At 38.6% G+C, this 27,782-nt stretch overlaps 1 protein-coding gene across 8 annotated transcripts in view; it reads left to right on the forward strand.

Annotated features, from left to right (window-relative positions):
• LOC124133063 (plexin A3-like) overlaps positions 1–27,782 on the forward strand; it is a 223,721-nt gene that overhangs the window by 151,433 nt on the left and 44,506 nt on the right. For all 8 annotated transcript variants that reach the window (XM_048401776.1, XM_048401775.1, XM_048401774.1 and 5 more), the window contains 4 exons: positions 3,948–5,228; positions 20,986–21,195; positions 21,670–21,798; positions 23,090–23,190. In XM_048401776.1, the coding sequence (XP_048257733.1) occupies positions 4,095–5,228; positions 20,986–21,195; positions 21,670–21,798; positions 23,090–23,190 (1,574 nt within the window). In that variant the 5' untranslated portion in view covers positions 3,948–4,094. The remainder of the gene's footprint in view (positions 1–3,947; positions 5,229–20,985; positions 21,196–21,669; positions 21,799–23,089; positions 23,191–27,782) is intronic.

Genomic DNA, 27,782 nt, shown 5'->3' on the forward strand with positions numbered 1-27,782 from the left:
TCCTGAGAGCAGTGAGTCGGCTTTCTGTATTTCCTCTTGTGAACACTCTCAGGTTTCACTCCATAATTTGGACATTTTTCTGAGACTTTGTACTGGGCAAGGTTATATAAGTGGGAAATATCGGTAGGCTGGGACTCAGTACTTGGGTGTTGCACTGTTCGGTGACTAGTCGTGACATACCGCCTTAGATGGGTGAGAAAATATGGTTTCCTTCGGGAATAGATGATTGATGGTGTTAAAAAACATATAGGAGGGTCTGGGTTTCACCTGTGTGAACTCCTTTCTGAGTTTGCTTGAATGATGTTGCTTCAGGAAGGCCAAATTGCCAGAGTTGCTTATCTTCATGTGCAGATTACGTCTGTCTGTTTGCTGAGCGATGACTTCCATGCTGTTGTTGTCGCTGTTGCATGTCCAACAGCCTAGATGAGCCGGAACACTAGCATAACACAGCGGAACACAAGCAAACCCTTGTTCTGATTGTTAGGTGCCATTTTTGTACTATGGAGTTCCGAACAAAGTCAGGTATTAACTGTCTGACATTGTTTGTGAGGGGTTGACTCATAATTACCGCGAAAGATACATGGGTATTTGTTCCTGTCGGAGTAAGTAGAAGGGGCATTGTTTGTTATGCAAGAATTTATTGCAACTGAACCTACATGGATTACTTTTTTGCTGTTTGAGATGGGGGTTTTTTTCATCACAGATATATGGATGGTGTGAACACCTAAAGGAACACGATATGTTTGTCTGATGTCTGATAACTATACTTGCCTTGTGTCGGCAGTTAGAAAACAAGTTTGACAAATCACCTTGTTTATTTGTGGTTGCAGCATTGTAGTATTTTCTGGTAGATTTGTTTCTTTTCTGTGCCAAGAAGATGGAGCCGGTATTGATGCTGAGAGACCAACCCAATTTTGCTTCTGTTTGTTTTACTCTATTAACTGTAATTGTACCTGCGGTCTCATTGCGTACTTTTTCGTAGACTGAGTGTTTATGTACTTCAGGGGGTCTGTGTTCGGGGATAGGGGTGGTCCTTCCAGGTCATGCTCTACTTTGTCTGCAACGAAAATTTTCTTATGTAGATCAATCTTACAGTTAATGTTATATGTACATATACAAGACTTACAAATGTTACAAGTTACAACTTCTAGAACCAGACTGAAAATTGCCCCCGGATAGAACAACATAGTACACCTTTCGCATAAAAATATTCAGGGTAGAACATTTTTAACGCAGTAGTACTTGTGGATGAGTTAAATTGATTTTAAAGCCAATTATCCACATGATAAAATCAACTTCTTTTGAAGTCTTCTTGTTAAAGCGTGGTAGTTGCTAGTTCTAATCTAATTTTAATCCAAATTCACTATTGTTGTAGGAAACGAGAAAATGCTGATGTTCAAGAAAAGATTTTTTTTGTTTATGTTTTAATGAATGTGAGGGTACTGACCGAAGTTTCTTGATGTCGAGTGCTTGTGATCATCTCAAATGTTATTACATTTATATTTGTTTTTCGTTTATTTTCTTATTTTTATTATATAGTTTTTCCTTCGTTGTGACTTGACAATTTGATCGAAGCTATCTTAAGCTGTGAAATGTTAGACATCAACTGTAAATTCAATAACAGGCTAAATCAAATGTGCATTCATAAAATTTCAGTTCCTTTTATTTCATTCTGACGTTTTAAATGTCAGTTAAATTTTGTCTAAAATCAATTGACAAATTTGAATAAAGCATCTGCCCCAAAGAAATAAAATCTTCACTGAGAATGCCTTAACTGAATTTAACCCAAATTGGCTGTTAAGCATTCACATTAACCCCATCAGTGCCAATCAGAACCGCCATGTACACGGTGAGGAAGGTATATGTATAACAGAATGCTGACATGGCATGTATTAGGTTAAATGTGTCACTAGAGTTTAGGCTTGTTTATCTATTCATTCAGTTGAGTAATCAGATTACAGGATTAAGTCCACGGTATCTAATCTCCCTGAGTGAATACAACTACAAATGGACATTGGTCAACCTGTGCTGTGGTCAATTAGTATCCATGCTGGCATGGCATGCTGACCAGTATGGCAAGCAAACCAGGAAATTGAAGGAATTACGGTTTAAAAGCTTCATCCCAGTGGTAGTAATTTGTCCGGGACTTTTACCACCTGATCAACATGGGTAAATACTTAGGTTTCATTAATGAGCTATTCAGCACTGTATTTGGTTACTGTTGCTTTTACTAATGCTGAGGATATAATCCAAGGGGGGTCGGAGCTTATAAGGAAAGAAGTCCCTAGGGGGTATGTATGTTAGGAGGGAAGTATCAGTGAGGGACCTGACTCAAGGGCTTTATGTGGCCTTAGGGGGTATTTAGGAAGTCTTTGAAGGGGGGATTAACAACTGACCGGTGGTCAGATGTTAGAGTAGCAGGGCTGACCAGTTTTGGGGGCAGTCATGTGTTTGAAGGAGGTGGAGAAGGTTACACCTGAGACAGGTTAATTGGACAGGTGTGAGCTAATTACAGGTGACAGTGTCACAGTCTTTAATTAGTGGCTGTGGTAATTGGTCTGAATTGCAAATGGTTCCAGGCAGAAGTAATTGTGTAATTCCGGGTGATTTGTTTCATTGTTGAGACAAATAACAGACTTGTGAATTGAATGTGTATGCAGTTTGATGCCATTATTGTGTGGGAAATGTTCCTACTCTTCACTCCAAGCTGTGGTACTGTCAGGGAAATACACAAGTATTGTAACGCAATATCTGTTTTAGCAATTTAGTTGACGTTTCTGCAGTTCAGCATTTTTCAGTTTGAATAGTTTCGGGGTGTTTCCTGTCAGAGAAGACTGAAATTAATTAGAAATTGTTTAAGCACCGAGTGTTATAATATTTACCCGCTGACTAATCAAGCTTTTGTGTGCGGGTTGTGGATACTGTATCCTGCGGTACTTGTCCACTCGAGTAGTAGGTGATAATTGGTCACATGTTGCGGAAGAGTTGGCCATCTTGTTGCAGCCAACATGTCTGCCCTCAGTGTACCGGAGTCTTCTTTCCACCAGTCAACCAACAGCTTCACCTAGTGACTACCATTTCTCACACTGCTCCCAATTTTATTGCCATGTTCGTTATGACTTTGAGTTAACCTAATTGTGCACTGGGAAACTTCAATCAGTTGGGGATGTTTTTTATGTAGTGAAATATGATAGCTTTCTGAAGAGATGTCATCTTTCATTTGTCATGGTGTAAACTTTTCATCTTTATTGAAATCTGTTCCCATTTCATAAAAGGAATTTCGCCTCGAAATGTTTTCATTTGCACATTCAATAAGTTTTGTTATTGTCTCTTGTGTACATAAAAGGTTTGTGTGGAAAGTGATTGAAATATTTTTACTGATTTGGTGAAGTGGTTTTTGTGCAAAGACAAGGCAATCCTAATTACAGTGAAAGTTTTTGGTAGCCTTGGCAACCAAATTCTGATATTATCTCTTAAACCAGGTAATTAGAAAGAATTTTTTCAAATGATGCTTCTGAGATTTCTATCAATCAAATGGAGATTCGTGCAGTTTTGAGTGATGGAAATGTGTGCATCTTATGAAGATCTAGAGATGGTTGTACACATGTGATAATTTACTCGGTTTAGATACGAGATGTATGTTTTTGTAAGTGTGCCTTGCTGGATTTGAAGTGTGTTGTGTTGAGTCTGGCACCACAGAGGCTTGACATGAGATTCACGACAAGTGCTTTTTCGCGCAAATACACAAAAATACTCATCAAAATGTGTTTTATATAACTTGCTCATGTAGAACGCAGAAAGTAAATTCCGTTTGAAGTGCTTCAAAGGGAGGCAAATTCGAAGTGGCCTTGCTGGGAAAATGATGGCAATAATTGCCACCAAAACTATGTTAAGTGGCAACCACTTGGATCACACAAATGGTAAAACCGCCTTCTTTCTGTTTTCAGATGATGTGACATGCTCGCTGTTGCTACTTTGAAATAAGTTTAAAGTGTGAGGAAACAGAAAAGGCGAGAAAAGACACCCAACATGGAGAATTAATGGTGCAACGTCTAAATCCAGAACACGTGTGCAGAGGATGAGAAAGAAGCAAGATGTCAACTAAGATGGGTGTTAAGATTGCCGCTATGTCCCTAGTTTTGGGGCTATGCGGCCATCTTGTTTGTGGGATGTATCTGGGCCGCCATCTAACACACATGGCTATAGACAATGAGACAGGTATTGTTTATGTGGGTGGGGTCAATCGTATTTATCAGTTGGACTCTGAGTTGACTTTGATGGTGGAAGCTGAGACAGGTCCTCGGAATGACAGTCCCAACTGTGCCCCCCCTCCTGATTCTTGCTCGTATGAAAAACACGAAACTTCCAACTACAACAAAATATTGCTGATTGATCGGAACAGGAATAAGCTAGTCACTTGCGGTAGCGTGTACCAAGGGGCGTGCGAAACTAGGAATTTAATCAATGTATCAAAAGTTAAGGAATTTTATGATGGCGACCAGGTCACTGATTATGCTGTAGGAGCAAACGAACCCAATGCGTCAACAGTCGCCTTTGTCGCCCCAGGACCACCCCCAACCAATCACGATGTTCTCTACGTTGGTACAACCTTTACCGGAAGAATGCGGGAAGATCGTATATACAGAGATGAAGTGCCTGCCATAAGCAGTCGTAGTTTAAGAAAGGACAAATTCTCGTTAGCTGCAGTTACTAATGCATTACAAGGTCGTTCGTCTTCAATTTACCTGAAAAGAGAAATTAGTCCTGTGTATCGAATCAAATATGTCTCCGGCTTCAGTTCAGGGAACTTTAGTTATTTTCTAACTGTTCAGCGCGATTCACTTGACGATAACAGGATGACCAAAAATGTATCCAAAATTATTCAGCTGTGTCAGAAAGATCCCAATTTCTTCTCCTATGCTGATGTGCCATTAAAATGTGAACATAATGGCATGGATTACAATGAGATTCAAACATCCACTGTGATAAAACCTGCATCTGAACTACGCGATTCTCTCTACTTGGGCGAAGACGACGAGATTCTCATCGGACTTTTCTCCCGCTACAATGAAGACATGGACAGAACTGACGCCGCGATCTGTGTGTATCCTATGAAGGATGTGCGTGCTAAAATTCTGGAAAATATAAAATTGTGTCACCAAGGCAACACGTCAGTGAGTGGGGGTGGATACCTAAGAGTCGGTCCCCGTGGCAACTGCAACCAACAGGTAAGAAAAGCATCTTTTCATTTCACCCATGGCCAGACTACACTGTTATCAAGCACAAACATTCAACATGGGACTTTCAGTCTAATTTTACAAGTTAAACAAATATCATCTGAGCATAGGTTTTCGGACATCATACATTTTCTGATGGCCATGTTTATTGCAATTACTCCATATCCAGCCAAAGGAGAGTATTTGTTTTGTTTACATCAGTTACTCATAATAAGTTAAGTATGTATTTTCTGAATGGAAAACATTCATTTCAATTACATCACATCAGTTGACAATTTTGTCTTCAAGGTTGTGAAAAAAATCAATGGACTCCTATTAAAATTTGTTTCATAAACAGCTTGTTATGAATTTAGTGTAACTATGTGTAGGTCAAAAGGTAAACATCTGTCATACCGACCCTGAAACAAATATATTCAATACAGCCCATGCAAGTCTATAATGTTTGGCAAGTCTAGATTACTGCAGTAAATGAAGAGTGCCTGGGCTCCTTTTTATTATATTTTTATTAAAATAAGTTAACTGTTTTTTCTGTAAGATATGTTAGTCTATGAAATTGTGTGCTCAGTCTTCACAACAAAACATATCCCCAAAATATTCATGATCCCTAACTTATTTTGTTTAGTATATGAATTACCCAAAGGCAAAATAGACCCTTGAAAGTAGAAAGATGGAGCATTAATGCACAATTATATATTACACAGACATTAACTTTAGTGCTGAATTAAAAGTCGCAGAAGGAGAATCATTAAATTCGTTTGATTTCTTTTTGCCATTTATTACTCCATTATGGAAGCAACAGGGAAGTGATAGAAACAAGACAGCAGGAATTGTACAGTAATGAAAGAGTCGCACAGGTAACAGCTGGTTCCAGGAACATGGTACCGTGATAGTGTACTGGGTGTTATTGCCTGATGTAAAAGAGCAAGATGATACAGGCAAATCAAGAGGGATAGTGATATTACTGTGTGACGAGGAAATGTCCATATGAAATAGTCTGAATCAATACTTGTAACGGAGTGGCGAGTGAGTGCTGCTTGTTGGGCCTGTAGCAGGTGGGGTAAATTGGATATGCTTCATCACCTGGGTATTGTCTGTAGGATGCTGGGATACATATTTCATTTGGAAAATATTCCTTATGAATTGAATTTTAGAAAAAAAATTTTTTTTATCATTATTATGTTTTAATATCAGGGTTTTACTGAAAGCAAATTATTCCATCCTATATGCATTAAAATTAAGATTGGATTCAAGTAATATCCACTGTGAGGTCCATCGGAAATAAAAGAGTATTGGTGTTGGAATGATTGAAATTATTCATGTATGTAATATTTTTCTGATCAGAAATACCATCAATTTTCGGCACTAAGTTTCAATTCATGTAATATGACATCATCGCTATTGAATAACCAGTCTTGATTATCCTCTGAAACAGATTCCATTGGACATAAAAGGCAAAATAGTGGTGAAAAAAATTGTATTAATAGATCACTGAAAAAATACTCAGTATTTTACTTGCTGTTTGTACAGTAGTCACCCAATTATTAATTATGAATTCCAGAGACCCTCAAAAGTTATTATGAGATCCTTCATAAATAGACCAAAGTAAATCCCTGCCTCAGATATTTCAGTAATATTACTGGATGTTTTGCCCTTTTGTATTAATCATTGAATTAATTGCTTGAATTATTCCTTTATGATCTCATCTAATTCTTGTATTATTAATGAAATATTTCTTTGAAATAAATCATCGACATGTCTAATTACTGCTGCAAGTGGGGTCAGAACAATGCGTGGATCAGTTTCATGGGCAGTGGGTGGCGTCGTGGTTAAAGTGCTGTATTGTGATGCCTATGACCTGAGTTCAGTTCTCCACGTGGGTGCTGTGTGTGAAGTCTGTTCTTGGTGTCGCCTGTGGTTTTATAGCTGGAATAGTGCTACAATCAATAAAACAATACATACTCACTCATCTGTGATAGCACCTGAACAATTAGGTAACTGCATGGGTGCATGGTAGTTAATATCGCGTCTTGACAATAATGGACGCTAACCCCGTCCATTGTCTTTATGACACTATGAAGCATTCATTAAGTGATGATTTGTGGGACACACATGTCATGTGCTGTTTCTGAAGCTGCTGAGCAGTATAGTCATCTCTTGGTATTACCTCTAGAAGAGGACCCGTGAAGATCCAGGGTAGAATAGGTCTTTAGCAACCCATGCTTGCCGTAAGAGGCGACTATGCTTGTTGTAAGAGGCAACTAACGGGATCGGGTCGTCAGGTTCGCTGACTTGGTTGATGCATGTCATAGTACCCCAATTGCGTAGATCGATGCTCATGATGTCAATCACTGGATTGCTTGGTCCAGACTCGATTATTTACAGACCGCCGTCATATAGCTGGAATATTGCTGAGTGCGGAGTTAAACAACAAACAAAACCAAAACCTCCAGAAGAGCATGGGCGGTCTGTCATCTAAGGTGCCACAAATTACATTGCAGAGTTGTGACTCTCAGGAGTACCAGGTTCAGTCATGGGTCCGAAAACTAAGATTCTCCCAGATTATGTTTCTAGGATTGTTATATTTTGATCATAGGTGTCACCAAAGTGGTAAATGTCAAAGACCTGCATCACTTCTGGTTTTCTCCCAAATCAAGCTGACACGCCCATTTTAATTACTGAAGGACATTCATGCTATCATTATAGGGCCAGGCCAAGACATTAAACCTCTTATGATATGACTGGATATGTTGGCCCTGGATTGTGAAAAATGAATAGTTTTAACACTGTCTTGCCAGGAAATTTTATGAATGGGATGTGTTCTGAAGGGTAGAATCAAACTCAGGCCTCCAGCTTGACGAACATACGCACTAACTACTGGCCTACCAACAAGAGTACCTGAGTGAAAACCATTGTGAAAAATAATGCATTACAAGTCCACAATGAGATGATGGGTATCGATAGTTTCATTGCATCAACATGAAGACTTAAAACTAATCTCTTAAACCACGAGAGACATTAGCATACAGATCCAGATAAAGCGTACTGTCAGCAATTCCTGTGAGCGTCCCGCTGATGACAGTGGTGATAACGAGACTGTTTGCAGATAGATCAGTCTACAGTATTGAGTTAGAGTTTGATTCCTGGCTGACTAACAAGCCATTATCCGCAACGTGCCTTGAAGGGGAGATTCACCTACCTCGAATCATTATCCCTGTCCATGGGAGGCCATGGGAGGCCACAGGAGGCCAGATCGGAACCTGAAGCACAGTCAGTATGTGCCAAAGCACTTGTGTCTGGGCCAGCCCGACATTTAATCAGGGCGATATCTTCATCAGCCATACTTAATTTGGCGGCTTGTTGATGAACAAGGACTTGAGACAATTTCCTGCTCATTAGACGTAGATATGAAATTGTATATTGGAAATATACTGCAGCAGACAGTATATTGAATCCATTGCGGAGATTTTGTAGAGATGGAATCTGATGTAGGTATAATCCCCAGGGGGTCACTTGAGTACAGTGTGTTAAATGTCAGAGGATGTTTAATTCAAGAGCATATAAAAACAGGTATTAACCTATATGAATACCCAGTTCAGTCACAATTTTGGATGTACTGTCTGACATTTCAAAGACATGTATTTACAAATGTGCCAATGCCATTCTCAGCATTTTGACAAGACATTTGGAGCAAGCAGTACAAAGTATCCTTTCGTTGGTATGGGAATTTCCAAAAGGGATAAATATTTCAAATTCTGCCTGCTATAAGTGTAAATATTTCATGCATGTTTATATTTATTGACAGTTAAGAAATCCTCACACTTACAACATCCTGTGAAAAAGCAACATCCTTACAGGAATGATCCATAATCCATAGTCGGGGCTTGCCTAGTTTACATTCCAGCCCTTGTCAAAGATCCAGTCATCAATATCAGTCCAGACTGAAGTATTTTAGTCTGGGAAAGATTTCCTTGTTTTGACATGACTTGAATTTACCCATTGTGGTGTTCTTGGCTAAGACCCTGCCGATGTAGTGCAGATTGTACCCCAGCAAAGTACCATCACAGAATATCAATAAAAGCCATCTAACTACAATGCCGCCTAGAAACTCACCACTTCCAATTCTGTTCCCATAGAACTTATCTTATTTCCAACATTGAGCTTAGCTTTCCCGATGCATCATTTTACTCTATGCTGGCTTTTTTGTCGTGTTAAAAGGCTAGAAGGATCATGGGCCAGTGGATTAAGTCCTTTTTATTAAGTAGACAGATATTTTCATTTTCAGAGAAATTAGATTTCTCATAGAAATGTCAAACGGAACTGTGAAAGAAGATGCTAAATTTTTTGGCCAGCCATTATCGTAATGTAATGATAGCCATAGGTTGCTAGAGCAATCTTGTTTTCTATTAACAAAGAGGTTGTTGAGAGCACAGGCTTACTTCTTCCAGTCAAGTCCATAGGAATTTTTTCACTGTTAAAGTATAAAAAAACCAGTACGTTGATATGTAGTCCTTGATAACTGGGTATTGATTTCTAAATGTAAATAAACTTACTTGTGTGAGTCAAAAAGCTTAGGTGGATCGACTGCAGTACTAAAAACCCAGTTAATGGATGAGAAGTATTACTATGGAAACCCTTTTCCTACTCGCGTTTCTAAGTATATCAATAAATTTAGATGTTGTTGAATTCTGCCTAATGGACTACAGTTCATACCGGTTGGTGTGTTCCTGTACTGGTTTGGTTCTACTTAGTCATAGGAACATAAAGTGATTTTGGTGCTGAATGAATAATGGCTGCCTTCCTTCTTTGACAGAAGAGCTCCACTGTGAACTTTTCAGGGGAGAAAGATAGGAAGGAAGCCCGATGGCACAGATCTATTTCTATCACAGACATTTTTCAGAATATGTGCTTTATTGATAATTGAGGCAGTGGGTAGCTTAGTAGTTGAAGCGTTCACTCATCATGATGTAGACCCAGGGTTTGATTCCTAACAGTGGTAGAAAGTGACGCCTGTTTCTGGTGTCCACTTCTGATATTTCACTCACTCTCACTCACTCACTCACTCACTCACTCACTCACTCACTCACCCATGAAGATTCCGGGATAAAATAGGTCTTCAGCAACCCATGCTTGCCGTAAAAGGCAACTATGTTTGTCATAAGAGGCGACTAACGGGATCGGGTGGCCAGGCTCGCCGACTTGGTTGATGTATGTCATCGATTCCAATTCCGTGGATCGATGCTCATGATATCAATCACTGGATTGTCTGGTCCAGACTTGATTATTTACAGACCGCCATCATATAGCTGGAATATTGCTGAGTGTGGCATTAAACAACTCACTCACTCACTCACTCACTCACTCACTCACTCACTCACTCACTCACTCACTCACTCACTCACTCACTGAGGTGATGTACTGGTTGATTTGTTGGCTGTATGTATGGGATACGAGTGTATGGTTGTATGGGATATGAGTGTATGGCTGTTCCATCCATGCTGATGAAGCAGCACCGGAGGGTCAGCGCACTCATTGTGTAGATGTGCTGTACATTGTGTCAGCAGCTGGACCTCGTCTCCAGGCATAGATCAACACAGATCCACTGGGGTTCAGTTGGTACCAACCCCCTTACTTCAAACATTCTCCTCAGGGCTCATTTCGTTCCTTTGGAAATACAATTTCGTTGAATTGTTTCTTCATTGACTTTCTTAGCTATAAACTTGGCCGAAGACTCCTTTTTCTAAAAGGCATTCCTGTTGATCTTTACAAAAGCAAAACAGGATTGTGCGCTCTTTATTCTCAAATCTCTGGAACAGATATTTATTTTTTTTAAACGTCCCCCAGCATCAGATCAACTGGTCTTTGTAAGCATATGCAGTATGAGGTGGTCAGTGAGCCTACACCAGAATGGTGTGTGATCTTGTTTTCAGAGTTTTGATGTCATCACATCGAGGTAACCTGATCCCAGTTAGCTGGTTATGAAGCCAGGAAGCCACATCAAACATGACTGCAGTGTCATTCTGTGGGAAGTGAAAGAGTTAATGCCTTAATGAGTTGTTTTCATGTTTTCATGTGGTGGGTGTGGAGCTCCTGCATCCATGGTGGTCAATGTAGATCCTACTCTTCATCACCAGGATGCCAGACAACGGGAGATTTAGATGGAAAATTGGAAGGTTAACAAATTATCATTAAGTGATTGAATCAATAGATTGCCCACATCCTGCCTCTATGTGTCTCTGTATAGGATGTTTAATGATAAATGATATATGTTGTATGACGATGTTCTATTACTGAAATTAAATATTTAGGTTTTTTTTAAATAGAGTTAGCAGGTAAAATTGGTTATAAACATGAAATATTTTGCGGATACAAACAGGTCTAACCTAAATTTGTTTCAGGAGCTTATATTTAATTTAATACTGAGAAGAATTTTTAAATTGGAATATTTACATTGATTAAAGGGTCTTCTACAGATTAAGTCTTAGGTGAAGGTTATGTGTTTTTTAAAGGTGAGGTTCATTTACAGTTTCGCACATGTACGATTAAGCTCTACAATCTATTGATAACCATAGCGGAGCAGTTATATTTCATCTCACACAATCTCAAAATATCAGTTTCAATTCATGCTTTAGAGGCCAGACAATCTTTATCTAAATTGACATTTATAGGGAAGTATTGCTCGTGCAAACACCGAGGGACAGTTAGCAGTGAAAGGGAGATGAGTTAAATAGACTACAAAGATACTGCATATTTCATAAAGACGCATCCAACACCATTCTGTATACAAGCAACAGGATGAGGCTGAGAAACTAATGGAATCTGGGACCTGAAGTGATCTCCAAGTCATATTCTTGAATAGGTCGGTGCCTCCCAATCGATGTGGGGATGGGAAAGGTAGTCATTAGACGCAGAGCTCTCTTCCCCAACAATGGCCGCTGTCAGTATGGAAGGAACTTACTCCGCTCAGGTAGACCCGGACACAATCAATCAGAAGTAAATTTGACGCGAGGAAATTCTCTGACAAAATGACAAATGGACGGCAATTTCGAAAGATTTCCAGGGATTAATGTTGATTAGATTTAGTTTGTGAAGGGACACTGTGTTCAACACTGCTGCATCGTGGGTAGTGTAGAGGAGTATTATGGTAACGGAGGGCGACATCGGGTTAACTTGTCCGGGACAGGGAGATATCTCAATCACAGTCTAATTGGTGTCATTCACGGTTGGTATTGGCTTGGTTAGTGGGAAGTTGTTCAGTATACACTGAGTGGGGTGTTAGCATCATGGGATGTCTGATAAATGATAGACTAGTTGGCTAATTTAACCTGTAAGTACCATGCGCTGATATGATATGGCATTCCCGGAACATCTTATCCACATTAATTATTACACTGCTGCAAATTCAACCCTGTTAACATTTGCGATTTTTTGACAACATTCACATTATATTTTAAAGCCATTTTGTTTTGTTACAAAAGTGAATCTAATTATGGAATATATGATGGTGACTAGGTTTGTTTGCGTATATCTTACACATAAAACATGTTGACGATCTGTTAACGGCTTATCAAATTCATTAAGGGGAAATGTTAAGGTGTTATTGATATGATTTTGTTTTTAGCAATTCCTCCGCTGAAATGATAATTGATAGCGTGACATTGTAAGCATATATCTACTTTCTGTATATATACCTTAGTTAATCATTGATAAGTACTTAACAAAAATAGATTAATATTTATCAACCACAGAGGAATATTGCAGGTATTCTATTAAGCAAAACCAATTACTGGAAATTAATATTTAATTCTGTAAGATCCCTGTTGAGTTATCTCTTTCTGGTGGAAACAAATGATGTGATAAGAATTTTCTTGGAAATGTATGTTACGAAATATCAAAGTTGAAATGTCAGTGGTTTCAGTTTGCAGGCAAATGAAGAACATTTTATGAGATTAATCTTGCAGTTATGCTATAAAAAACTTTTTGCATGTTGTAACCTTTTGGAAACAAGTCAGTACAAATCCATCATTGCCCTCAAGGCTTCGATTATGCCTTGAAAACCAGTTACGATGTCTCTGAATAAACCATGTTCCTATACAGCAACTCTCATTAAACTTGCGTATTTGTGAAGTGATTTCCAAATGTCAGACATGACTATATATTTCATTAAATATCATTGGTAGTCTCTCAGAGGTTGAAGGAGCATTTATGGTTTGCTTTAAAATTAAGTTGTAAAAATTTAAAATTGTATTTGAGAACAAGATCGGAACTGATGAAAGATCAAATTCATACAGTCTCATAATATTGATATTGGTAATTGTCTGGATAACACTTCCCAGCCTATACACAACATGGAGATAGCATGTTATAAATAAAATATTTCTAGATGTAATGGCCCTAGTCCTCACTCACTCATTCACTCACTCACTCACTCACTCACCCCAAAATTTTTCAAGACTATGACTTCATTGGAAATGAAAGAGAGAAAAAAACAATCATGGATTAGTGGGAGTAGAATTGAATTGGGAATGTTTGAAGGTATATTATTTGAATGTTAGTTCCAACTGCCACAAAGGTTCTAGTTAAATCTTATACAGGTGAGAACTTGCCTTGCCTTTGTATGTGTTTTTGACACCAGTGGTTTTCGCAAAAACCAGTATCATCACTGTTTGGTAGTGATTCATAAACACATGCTTATCATGTAGTCTGACTCTTACAATGGATTCTGCTTTTTGCAGAGATTTTATATAATTATATGTAGGGTTTTGTAGCTTTTATTATTATTATTCTTGAAAGGTTTTTGTCGCTTTTTTTATCATTCTTGAAAGGGTTTTGTCGCTTCTTTTATATTTTTTGAAAGGGTTTTGTCTCTTTTTTTATTATTCTTGAAGAGGTTTTGTCGCTTTTTTTGATAATTTTTGAAAGGGTTTTGTCGCTTTTTTTGATAATTCTTGAAAGGGTTTTGTTGCTTTTTTGATAATTCTTGAAAGGGTTTTGTTGCTTTTTTGTTCTAGTCATCATCTGTGTTTATTTCATCCTGCAACAAATGGTGAATATTACCTGATTTTAGAGATGAAAGATGAAAATGTCACATAAAGAGAGAAATATATTTTTTTGTTTTATTGTCATCCCAAAAAACTGAACAAAAGGCAAAATGGTAATATCTGGAATAAGTACAGTATTAAGATGCACCATGGGGATGGTCACATGTGAGAGACAATTCAATCTGTGCAGTGTATCTGGAATTCACATTCACTTTGACAAAAAGCCTCTCACTTTCTCTTCAGAGCTTGTTCAAGTAGCAGATGAGGTGTTGATGTATTTATAGGAGCCTGTGTTTGTCTTTGTTCGGTGTTTTTACCCACGTTTGTTTGTGCAGTACGTTCCACATGTGGGACATTATGCCATCATAAAGTTACTGTTTCGCTGCTGAGTTAATTACGTAGGTTCGAAGCTCTGTCGTTAACTCGAACTGTGTAACACCTCTGCTAGTTATTGCTCAGCTGTGGAAGAAGTTGCACACTGCCACTGAACTTGGGAAAGAAAGCTGTAAACATCGGCTCTAACATTGTGCAGACTTTGGAAAAAGAAAACAATCTGACTGTCTTGAAGGTGTGTTTATGGGATGTGACTGTGAAACGTGTGGTTGGGTGATGAGGTTGGAACCATTAGTTGTGGCTGGAGTTGATTGAGTTGATAAGTATCAATTACCCATCATTGACGTCTCAAGCAGTGTGTATGTTAGCTCTGTGGTTGGTGTTTGCTTGTCAGAAGGTCTGGGTCTATATCCCAATAGGGTTGGTGTGGTGATGCTGGGAGATTGACTTTACTATATTCATATTGTGATGGTAATGCATAGTTGTCAACTATTATCCCCCCTCCACAGAGTGGAAGGGGGATATAGAAATGGGTGCTGTCTGTCCCTGTCCATCTGTCCATCCTTAAAGTTTCATTTCCGGAGCAGAACTCAAAAACCATGAGAGATATCTTAACCAAACGTGGTGCATAGATAGGTCTATTTGTGAACTGGTGCCTTTTGATAGTTTGGGATTTTTGAAAATTTTATTTTTCAAGTTTCCATGGCAGTGACTTTGACTTTCACTGAAAATGGCGGTAGGGCTCATTTGTTTGTTAAGGTCCAGGGCCCACTTGCACAAAGCGATCTTAGCGCTAAGATGATCGTAACTCCCATACTTTAACATAGGCTTACAATAGTTGTAGCGCTAAGAACGCTTTGTGCAAGTGGGCCCTGGTCTAATTCCCAACATGGATATATACTACTCATTGCCAGTGAAAGCACCAGATTTTTTTCATATGACTATAGTTGATCTTTCATGGCTACACACATGAAAAATCTGGTGTTCTTTAACTTTTTTGAATACTGTAATATGTTTAAGTATATTCTCTTGGCTCTTCTGTGAAATAAATAAAACTGGTGTAAAACCATACTCCATTCAGTGTGTCTAAGTGTGTGAAGTCTTTGGAATCCTCCAAGAACTTTGCCATCAGATGGTCTGACATTAAACAGTAAGCACCAAGCATGACCCACTGCAGCAGCAGAAGTAATATGGTGAGTGAGTGAGTGAGTATGGTTTTACGCCGCTTTTATCAATATTCCAGCAATATCACGGCGGGGGAACACCAGAAATGGGCTTCACACATTGTACCCATGTTGGGAATCGACCCCAGGTCTTCGGCGTGACGAGCGAAGCTTTAACCACTAGGCTACCCGACCGCCCCAGAAATAATATAGATAAACAAATCCTCATTTGACTCTCTATGGTAAACAAGGTTTGATGAAATGAGATGCAATTGGGTGAGATGAGGGATCAGCTATCAGTGTTAGTAGTCTGATAGCGATGCACATATCTTGTACGGGCATCAGGTGTATATATGAACACACCGCATCCATGTGGGACATATGTACTCTATCACATTTGTGGTACACAAGCTAGAAAACTGATAAAGGATTATTTTTATCCTGAAATGACAAAATAATGGCCGACTAGATAATGTTCAAGATGTGTTATTGCCTGAGCATTAATCAATGTTGGTAGGAAGCTAGTATTAGTCCACAGAGTCCAATATGGCCGTCGTCTGTAACTACCTATAGGATTAGAACGGGTTTCTCTATCATCAACAAGTAATAAATTTATATGCCAGTTTGAATCGCATGATAATATGTAGGTTATTGGTGACAGGGGACCTGTCCAGATGCGGCCGGAATCCCTGACCTTTCGCTATGGTTGTTGGAGTGGATGATAGTAATTGTCCGAGCTTCAGCCAATTTGTGGTCTGATGGCTAACAATAGCCATTGACACACTTTCTTCTTTTGATGCGGCAATGTGTTATTAGCATGATTAGAATGCACACATTTTTCTTTGTACAAATTACTGTAGCAGCATTGTCAGTTCGGAATACAGACGAAGTTGTAATGTTCAAGGAGCTGTACACTCATGTAAGGTGACAAGAAGTTTCTTTCTATTAAGGGTCCCATCACTTGCTTCTTTAGGTGGTAGCTGTGTCGTCAAAGTGTCACATCAAATATTTGTTTGAAACCGTATTGATCTAGTGTAATTAAATATTGTACTCATCCTTGCTTACTCAACCACTTATACATCCATTTAACCAATTACTCACTTACTCACTCACTCACTCACTCACTCACTCACTCACTCACTCACTCACTCACTCGTCCAAGCACTCACTCACTCAACCATACATTCTCTAACCAAACAACCACTCACTCACTCGTCCGTCCACTCACTTGTCCACGCACTTACTCGCTCCACTCACTCATCCACTCCTCACTCACTCACTCACACACTCACTTATCCACTCCTCACTCACTCACACACACACTCACTTATCCACACACTAACCGCTCACTAACCACACAACCACTCACTCATGCATATACTCACTCTCTCACTAACCATTCAGGGGCACGGGTAGCCCGGTTGTCTAAGGCGCCACAATTCACTGTGCAGAGTTGCGTCCCTTGGGCACGCCAGAAACCTATGATTGTGGGTTTGAATCCCGGTTCGCAGCGATTAGGTTTGGCAGCACCATACCCGTGCTCGTGGGTTTCACCAAAGTGGTAAACGTCTGATACCTTTACTTTGGGCTTTCCTCCCACATTAAGCTGACATGCTATGATATAACTGGAATACTGTTGAAAGCCACGTTAAAACAAACTCACTCACTCACTCACTCATTAACCATTTCTTAAAAATGTTGCAGTATTTATCTTACATCATGCCAAAGCATCACTATTCTTCCACCTACCTCGCCCTGCCCCTCCCAGTCCTGTTGTATATCAAATAGCCAGTCCCTTATTTGCATATATATTACCTTTCTTATCTCCATACAACCATGACTGATTGATTACAGCATATGCTAATGTGTGATATAATAGAACAAAAGTATCCCTTTGAACAATGTACATACATGTATATTCATTAATTTCATTTTAAGCTCCAGTAGATCACCATTTCATTAAAAATACATATGCAATATGATTCTCTTTATGTCATACATGATCTTATCATTTCAAAAATTTGTACTGTTAATGGGGCCTTTATACACAGTTGGGAAGTCCTATTTCTGGGTTGGATGAAAAACACATCAGATATTGATGTAGGTTTGTGTAAAGTGGTGTCATGGTGTGGAAATTAATTATGCAATGGCTGACAAGGAGTTATTTTATTTCTACACGAAACACTTTTGTCAGAAGTACTATAATTGATTGGGATCATTCCCAGAGTATCAACAAACATTCATGTCCCGAATTCAATTATTCTGTTGACAGAGTAACTAACACAATTACCTCTATGAAATGGGAACGCAACTGCATTGTGTGAAAACATATTCCTAAAAACTGCTTGGAACAAAAAGGTCAGGATGAACTTTACTTAAGCTGTTAGTGCTATTTTCCTAATAACACTGGGAGTATTTATGCCCAGCATGTCATCTCTCGGCCTCAAACATGGATGACATTTCCGATCACAAGTGAGAATATAACACATTTTTCAAAATGGAAACTTTCCCCGTTAGGAACTGGCGCATGTGACACTAATATGAGAGTCTTTGTTAGGGAAACAGAAGGTGTGTGACATGAAAGCAAACAGATGATACAGTTCAGCTGAAGTCAAGAGTTGGGACTTTTCCATTGTTATGCAAATGACACACCCTGTGATCATTTAGATAGAATTGCAAGGGATGATGTAGTGTTAGCCGTCTCTTAGAGAGGGGTCAGATCGGGTTACAGGCAACTAGCCATTTGATGCTATCTGCTTCAAAAATCAATTTTTTTAATGCAATGTTATGATTTTTGTGTGGATATGTCACGCAGTTCCTTAAAAAATGTCTTGCAATTGCTGTTTGAAAGGAGAGTGCTTTTGAGTGTGTTTTCTTTTTGCACGTCTGCTCCGCCAACAGTTTGGTGTAACCTTTTAAGAAATATCTCCACTGATTCTGGTCTCCTATCCTCCCTGGGACATCACCATTGTTTGACACTGTAATTAACATAATTGCGAATTAAAAAACGTCGCTCGTGCTTTTCCCATTTAGCTCGCGACCCATGGTTATTTTATGGAGTTGTAGAAGAAGTTTGAGATTAGAATCCTTCTATTGCCATGAAACATCGCTGGTCAAATATTGCGATCCCCTCAGTTGAAGCTAATTACACAAAGAGGATTCCTGTGAATCATGTGGTCACTGTATTTGAGTGACAGATGGTTGCAGCCGTATTAAACTACAAAATTAGATATTTTTTAAATTAATCTTGGACTCAGCTGGCATTAGTAAACAGAACGCTCTGTGAACTGTGTTTCATGGTTGGTTTTGGGGTTGCGTTGCAAAAAGCTGTATGGTCTCACAACGTCCAGGTCCTCCGGGCATATACTGATGCCAGGCTTTCCGGGTCTGGCCAAATTTGATGCTTTTGTTGGACATGATTGGTCAATTTACATTCGTTTATGAATATTGTGGAAGTTGAGGATTTATGCTATCCTAACAAACCCAATTTCTAAATTTAACCCACCTTCGTGGCTTATGTTACTCTATATAGGGCGTGAATGCATTGGAAATCTATAGATTGTCTGAAATTGCCTCTTTTCTATCAGTTTTGTAATTATCTGCTCGCTAATGAAAACAACTTTATATTTTCTCAATGTCCTTGCAGATACAATTGGGAAACTTAAAACAAAAAGTTGGTTTCAAATGGGTCTGTTTTAATGCCTAAAGTTTTAAGAGCTTGTAACGTTTTTGTGCCTTACCAGGAAATGCCAGATTCTTCGTATTAGAGATTTGAAGGTTTGCACAATTGATTATTTTAAAATCAACCAAAAAATTGTAATTGAAGTTTGATTTTCCACTCAGGATTTGAGATAAAATAGTCGCCCTTGGTTATTTTCGATTTCATATATTGATCTTTTTTCGTGTTTTCACAATGTTTGTGACGTAAATCCTACACAGTTTTTTATGCTCTTAACAAGATGTGATGGAGTTGAACCCAAAACAATACAAAAAACATGGTAATACTGACATGTTTTAATTATAAGATAGCGGAATAATGACGTCATTAGAAAGTAATATGGAAAATAGACATAATAAAACGTATCTGAGGTCCACTCATGTAATTGGACCGAAGTTGTCTTCTTCTGGAAAGCCTAGGAACAGGAGCCTCTCAGTCTCGTTAGGGATTTTATGATTCAGGGTTTTTTAGGTTAAAAAGCAGGATTCCTGGCACATTATCATTTCATCTTGCTGTCATGTACTCTCTGGCTCTTGTCGCTTTCTATCATAGCCTTACAAGGTCGTATTCAAATGTTGACAGAATATCTGTCTGATGTTATTTGCTTCCATATAAGGGATTCTGGGTCAAACTATTTTCATTTTTAAGAACTTTTGGTTACAAAGCTAAACAGTTCCATTGTAGCTCTGAACTAGTGAACATTTTGAGTCTTTATTTATTTTCAAGATGTTGAAATTCCTTATAACAACAAAGCCATTTCCCAGGATGATAAATACAACATGAGATTTTGACTTAGTCATGTTTCCTGTTCCTGTTAAGAAAGGCCTGGCAATGTTAGAATTGTATTTATCATGTATACAAAATAGGTAATATCAAGCTGACATAACAGGAGAACTATTCCTCACCTAGTCTTCTAGTCTTCACACAGGTGGCCCATCCTCCAATGGAGCTATAACTGGCTGTACAGAGTTGCGTCCCATCACTTTCAACTGCGCGTCCAGTAGTTTTAAAAGGGACGGGTCAAAAATATCAAAATCCTCTCTCAGTGAAGGGAGGGTGGGGGGAGATTGTCTACAACATGTATTTGGTTTTCAAAAGGATGGGGTTTGGGAGTCTGGACCCCCTTTGGATCCGCCTATGACTTCAGCTTCTAATGATCAAGGGTTCAAATCCCAAATTCAGCCTGATAATGTTTCTTGGTTTGTCAGCACCATACCCACAATTACAAGTTTTAATACACATAAACATCTAAGACCTGCATCATTTAGGCTTTGCTCCCTCGTCAATATGAGATGTTGTGATATGACTGAAAGACCATTAAACCAAACTCACTCACGTGATATTCCTTTTGATGAAAAGACCCTTAGAGAGCTTGGTATATTAAAACAGATTTCTTACTCTCTCACTATTCTCAGTCAATGCAGTGTAACATTACCATCTAAAGTTGTACTGTACAGCATGAAGCAATGCGTTGATGTTTGTGTGTTGTGTTTCAGAGTGGCCTGGTGATCAACAACATAGAGGATGACAATGAATACTTGTGCAACACCCTCCTGGAGAGCTTCTCCATGGTGGTCGGCATCAGCCCCATCGTCAAGGCCCCCCTCAGGACCTTCCAGAACACCCTGCTCACCGCCATCGCAGTCACCACTGTCAACGAACACACCATCGCGTTTATCGGAACAAGTGATGGCTACCTCAAGAAGGTGAGTTGCCGTTTGGGTGTGAGATGCCTGTTTGTGAATGTAAATGGCTTGTCACCATGTCTGAATGTCTCTAAAAGGACAATACATTTATTTCAGAATATCTTGCCTTTATAAAGGAGAAATGTTTTCAATTATTCTAAATTTGTTGGTGGTTAGAAAGAGTATTTTCTGCATCAACATTTAATTGTAATTGTGGAATGGCATAAAATAAAATAAAATTCGTCTCTTTGAAAATAGAAAAAAATAAAAATAATTTCATATATATTGTTTGCCAGTGAGAAAGATTGATGTTTAATTGTAGTATTATGTAATCTTAAGTATGCTTTGTAATCAATGTTTTGGAGTTACCAAATTTTGAAAAAGATCTTGATAACATTTTCGCTGAAAATTCGTTAATGTCTGAAAAAAGTAACCAACGTGGAACCATGCAAGTACTTGAATGTGAAGTATTTAAACTATGATTTCTGCCACCAGGTGGTGCTCAAGTCAGCTGAACGAGCCCATGAGTATGAGGAGATCTTGGTGGATGCCAACAGCGCCATTGCACAGGATATGGCCTTTGACCCAAAGGCAGAATTCATCTATGTGATGACAGATACGAATGTGAGTAACATTTGACGCCCGCTAAATCCATCTTCCTGCGGCAAGGGAGCTAACTGACTCCAGTTTCCACCCTTGCCGAACTCTGCTGGAATTTCTAGGCTTGATCATAACACCACCAGAGTCTATCACCAGTTATGTCCCTTCTATGCCCCTCCTATTGTCCAGTTAGATTCCACCTCTCATACCACCTGCATTTACTTCAAACAAAATGGCGGCACCCAGTCAAGATGGTCAGATCGATGATCAATATATATATTGTAATAAAATGAGTCTTGCCTCGCGAAGTGCATCAAATCACGTGAGCACCTTGATTAAAAACATTAAAAGATTTGGAAAATATGCATCAACACCAAGTTGATGGTACTCATCTTTTGCAAATTCTGCAGACGACCGAAATCCTCACTTGAAATCCATGTTGTTCACAAACCAAATGTAGATTTTGTTGTGAGATTTTGATTGTACTATGCATAGACTCGTTAGTCCAGCCAGTATATGACTCCATAATATCAGCCAAGTTTGGCAACGGTGGAAACTGGTCTTTGATAGTTAGTTACCTTCCTTGCCTCTAGAAGATGCCTACATCCAACATCTGTTGGTCATGGATTCAAAACCAGGAGGGGTGGCCCAGCCATCTAAGGTGCTGCAAATGGCAGGTTCCATTGATTGTTGGTTTGAATCCTGTTTGGCCCCAATGTTTCTAGGTTTGTCAGCACCAAACCCATGCTAGTGTGTTTCACAAAAGTGGTAAACGTCTGAGACCTGTATCACTTCGAGCTCTTTCTTGTACTGATTTTATCTCAGACCATTCTACAAAAGCTGTAAAAGTGTTGCCAGCTCAAACACCACACTCACTCACTCACTCACTCACTCACTCACTCACTCACTAGGTGTTCTACATCTGGGTCGTGACTCACCGATAAATACTTACACTAAGCTTACTTCAGACCATACTTTTCAATCAATCCTAAGTGGATTCAAATTAATGACTTAATTTCAGTAGAGTGTCAGTCAACAGGTAATTCTAGAGTTCGTTAATTACACACTCTATTTTCGTGCAATGCCTCTCCAGTAGATTTATTCTAAAACCACTAGTCTGTAAGTTTGGTGGCAGTTCCTAAAATAACTGACAGCTTTTGTAATCGTAGTTCCTTCTCAATTAACAGGTAATTTGTTTTGCTTGTATGTTGGATTGGTAGTTAATTATTGGCCGTAGACATCAGTGAGAAAAATTAGGTGTTTTTCGCAATGTAGACCTGATATTTTTTTTCTTCAATGTGTGTTGTGGTTGTAGGTGACAAGGCTGAAGGTGCAGAACTGTCTGAGGTTCGGAAGCTGCAGTGACTGTCTCTCGGATGGAGATCCATACTGTGGCTGGTGCTCATTGGAGAAAAAGTAAGACATTGATTAAAGCTTAACGGTTTCATCATCTGTTTCATTAGTTTCATCGTCAGTCTCATCATCTGTTTCATTACTTTCATCATCAGTCTCATCATCTGGTACATAAGTTTCATCGTCAGTTTCATCATCTGTTTCATAATTTTCATCGTCAGTCTCATCTGTTTCATCAGTTTCATCGTCAGTCTCATCAACTGTTTCATCAGTTTCATCGTCAGTTTCATCCTCTGTTTCTTCAGTTTTTTTATCGTCAGTCTCATCATCTGTTTCATAAGTTCCATAATCAGTTTCATAAGTTCCATCATTAGTTTCATTATCTGTTTCCTTAGTTGTGTCATCAGTTTCATCATCTGTTTCATAAGTTTCATCATCTGTTTCATTGTCAGTCTCATCATGTATCATAAGTTTCATCATCAGTCTCATCATCTGTTTCCTTAGTTTCATCGTCGGTCCCCCGCATACAGAGGGCAGATATCTGTACTTTCTGTCAGACTTGAGCTAGGCCTTCATCCCACATGTATATGGTTGTGGTAAAGGTCTTCATACAATGTGTGAAGCCCATTCTGGTGTCCCCATCCATGATATCACTTGCATCTCGTTCAACCATATGTATACAGTTAAACTCTGTTTGTCTGAACCTGTTGGGACATTACTCTGTACTTATGATTCCTGCCTCGCCATTGTTGTCATCATCTTCTTCTTCATCATCATCATCATCCTACCATGATTCCTGCCTCGTTATTGTCTTTATCGCAGTCATCATCATCATCATCATCATGTAAAATGGAATCTCTATGGAAGACAACACATTCGATATGACACCTTGACCAATCAATCAGAACAATATATTCATGACCATATTGATCATGGCCAAGCTTTCTGGCAGATTTCAATCTGGTATTAATCTATCCCAAATTATTCGCCCATAAAACAGATCCAGACAATGGCCTGGTCCTCTGTGTATTGTCCTGTGCGCTGGCAAATGTCATCCTGATTCACGGGGTCCGGCAGGTGCCCTGTAGACAATAGGCCTATGTTATTGTGTGACATCTATCTTCATCAAGGAAGAAGGGAGACTGAGTCACACAACAACTAATCACTTTTTAATGAATATGTCAGTTAGTTAGAAAATTAAAAATTGTACACACTTGCACAACATTATACGATATACACTTGGACAGAATTCACAGGATGAAGAGTGTCTTGGGGCTGTTTAGTCAGTGGGCCTCATTGGAAGTTCTTTAAAGTTGAATGTGGAAATTAACGGGTAAAACCTCATTAACGAGGGGTTAATGAGTTTTGGGAGGAAACTGGAGGGGTTTGCAATTTCCCTTCCGTGTAATCACCAGGCACAAGCAACTGTTGAACATCTTTTGGATGAAGCTGTGAAATTTTAAATGTTTAACAAATTGAAAGTAGCTTTGGCAGATGTTTGAGAAGCAAGCAGATGTGGAAGCAGGGATGCCTGTGTCAGTTCTGCTCCATTTCATAAGATGTGGGCTCAGTTGGGCCTTAAATGTATCGCCATGCAAACTCTCAAGATGAGCTTTTTTCAAATTGATTTTCATGTTTTGGGCGATCTTTTGTGATTGTCTGTTTGGGCTGTACAGCAAAACACACAGCCAGGTTTATTTGGTTATTTAGAATGAATAGAAAATCAATGTTCTAGTAATTGTGAACACTGACTGGTCTTGAAACATCCACCATGACCTTCAAAATGTCCTTCAAATAGTCAATATATGACTCCACTCATGCCAGGTACCAGAAGTGTTTGCTTCCAGTGTAGATGACATATCACTCATATGTTCAAAATGTATATTTGGATGTACACAATGCCTCTGTGAAAGGTAGCTTTCAATCTTTAACATAAAATCTTTAAGGTTGGAATTTATTTGTGCTCGTCGATCAATTCATGTTGTAAGGATATTGAATGTTGCCTAATGGATTATGGCCGATGTCATACCGATGCAAGGTACAATACTGGCTGAAGGAATATTTCAGCAAATGGAAGCATAACTTCAGCAGAGAGCATATTACAGAATTTCAAGATAATCAGTCACAGGAGATATTTTTCAGAGAAAATATGGACTTTTGCAGACATTTTTGACACTAATGAGACTATTTTAATTAATGATTTTCTTCTTATCTCTGAATGTTCGCAGTTAGCCAAGTGAGGCAAGTTTATTACATTGATTAGCATAAATACCAGGAATAGTTACGTTAATAACCGATGAACGCTTGTGACAGCGGAATGTTGGATCAGGGCTATATTGAGATAAGGCCATTTTGACAAGAGTGATATATATTTTATTCAGGCTGTTGAAATGCCAGCCATAGCTCATTGTTGCTGCATGGCATCCTGGCATATTCATTATACAACATTGTAAATAATTACAACATTTTAATTAATTACTGTCTTGATTGATTTTACTAATGACTTCTTTCAAGCACACCTGAGGTTTTGTGAGACAAACCGTAAATTAGCCAAATGTTTTTAGAGAAGCTGCTCTTTTAGTCGTGATTACTGTGTATAAAAATGGCTCCCAAAGTTGTAGCTATAAATTTCGGTCTAAAAAATCCATACAGATTCCACTTGTGACTGATTTAATATGGCATAACTGTTGGCTGTTTGAAAACAAAGGTGACTTGTGGAATGTGGTGGCTGTATAAACATTTCAACATTGACATAAAAGAAGCATTGTTTATCTTTAAGAAGGATTAGAGTTGCAAGAAGCTGACTTCACTGGGTTAAGGTATTAAGGAATTAAGTGATATGAGATTTTACAATGACAAAGCTGATCTCAAAACATCCATCTTGTTTTATAGATGAAACTGCTTAATTTAGTGGACATATTAGATTCAAAAGTGTTGTTTGAAACTTTTATTTGCTGCTTGTCTTGTTTAAACTTTATTTTTTAAGAGATTAGTTTTAGAAACATGAGCACATCTCCTATCAACTGGCATCCTTAAGAAGATATTATCGATCTTTATATTGTTGAATTTATGACTTGACATTGATTGCCTCGGTAATAGTCTAGTGGTTAAAGCGTTTACTCACTACACTGAAGGCTAGGGTTCAATTCCAAACATTGGTACAATATATGAAGCTAATTTGAGGGGTCCCAGCTGTGATATTGATGGAATGTATTGCTAAGAGTGGCATAAGACCTCTCTCTCACTCACTCACTCACTCACTCACTCACTCACTCAATCCTTGGTCATTGGTCATTGAACTCCAGTGAATCCAGACAAAATTGATTTTGTTTTACTTTGACCCTAATCCACAAAGCAAGAAGTAATATTGATCTGTCTTAGTGATAGAATATATAAAACGTAATTACTCATATACACATCCTTGACCATTGACGCCAAGAGTGGTTGTTATGGCTACAAGACTAACAGACTACACTGAATAATACATATGCTTATAGAGTGGAATATGACATTATTGTGGCAGCTCTGCACAGGGTTATATACACTGGAACTGTGTTAATCTGGGTGTACCATTCTTAGTGAAATCGTGTGGATTATAAGCTCCCTAAACACAGTATAGAGAGGGAATATAATTGCCACATGACATGTAGTTTCACTAACATTTGTACTCACTTTGAATAATGTACCAGTATTAGAATAATGCTTAGTCTCTTGAAATTATATGATTTTGATAGAAACAAACAACTCCATTTAAATTTGTTTAGAAACTGCATCTTCTGATGGTGATGTATTAGATACAGGTATCATAGTTGTGTTTTAGAAGTTAACTTTGCAGTGTTTCAGTCCTGTTTTCAGCCTTGTAATGATTTGATAACGTTTGTAACGGTTTGGTCAAATCCAATTTTCAAGTGTATACTTACTTCTGTCCAGCAGAGTATTTGTCATGCAGTTAGCAGCTAAGAAGTAAATTCAAATGTATTGGTACTTCACTCAGAATTTAACCATTTATGTCAAATTTAACTTGCTCAGCGTAATACCAACACAACCTTGGATGAGGGCTTAAAAAACTTGAAAATCAATGAAATGACTTGATGAGTTTTCGCTTCACGGTATGTACTGTGTTGTTGGCTGTGTGAGGAGCTATAAAACATGAGGACTACCTACTGCATATCTCCATTACTGCCCCCAGTGGATTAAGTCAAATCATGTTCTTTGGACTCCTCGACATGGAACTCTTGGACATCTGGTACCGTTGACATAAGCTACTGGATTAAACTCTGACAACGCCATTCAACTTGGTGCGGAACTTGAACATACTTCCACCATCTGAAGAGGAGGGCTCTCATCCATCTTTCAATATTTGGACTTTATTATTGTGAATCAAACTTGAATTTTTTTTGGGACTATATTAGGAGAACTGCGTAGTGGTATTATTTTACTAATTAATTCCTTGGGCATGGATATTTGTGGAAGTGGTACTTGACCATTACCTTATCAAGACCACTACACACTGAGTAGCAAGTAATCAATTTTGATTTGAAAAAACAACAACATGGCAATTATTATTTTTTCTGGGTGTAGAGAATTTTAGCTCTGGCTATCTTTTCAACTCATTATGTCATTTAAATTTCTACAGGGGGCATGAGTGGCCAAAA

This window comes from Haliotis rufescens, unplaced genomic scaffold (genome assembly GCF_023055435.1).
Source record: "Haliotis rufescens isolate VD_foot unplaced genomic scaffold, xgHalRufe1.0.p SCAF_23, whole genome shotgun sequence".
NCBI classification, from domain to species: Eukaryota; Metazoa; Mollusca; class Gastropoda; order Lepetellida; family Haliotidae; genus Haliotis; species Haliotis rufescens.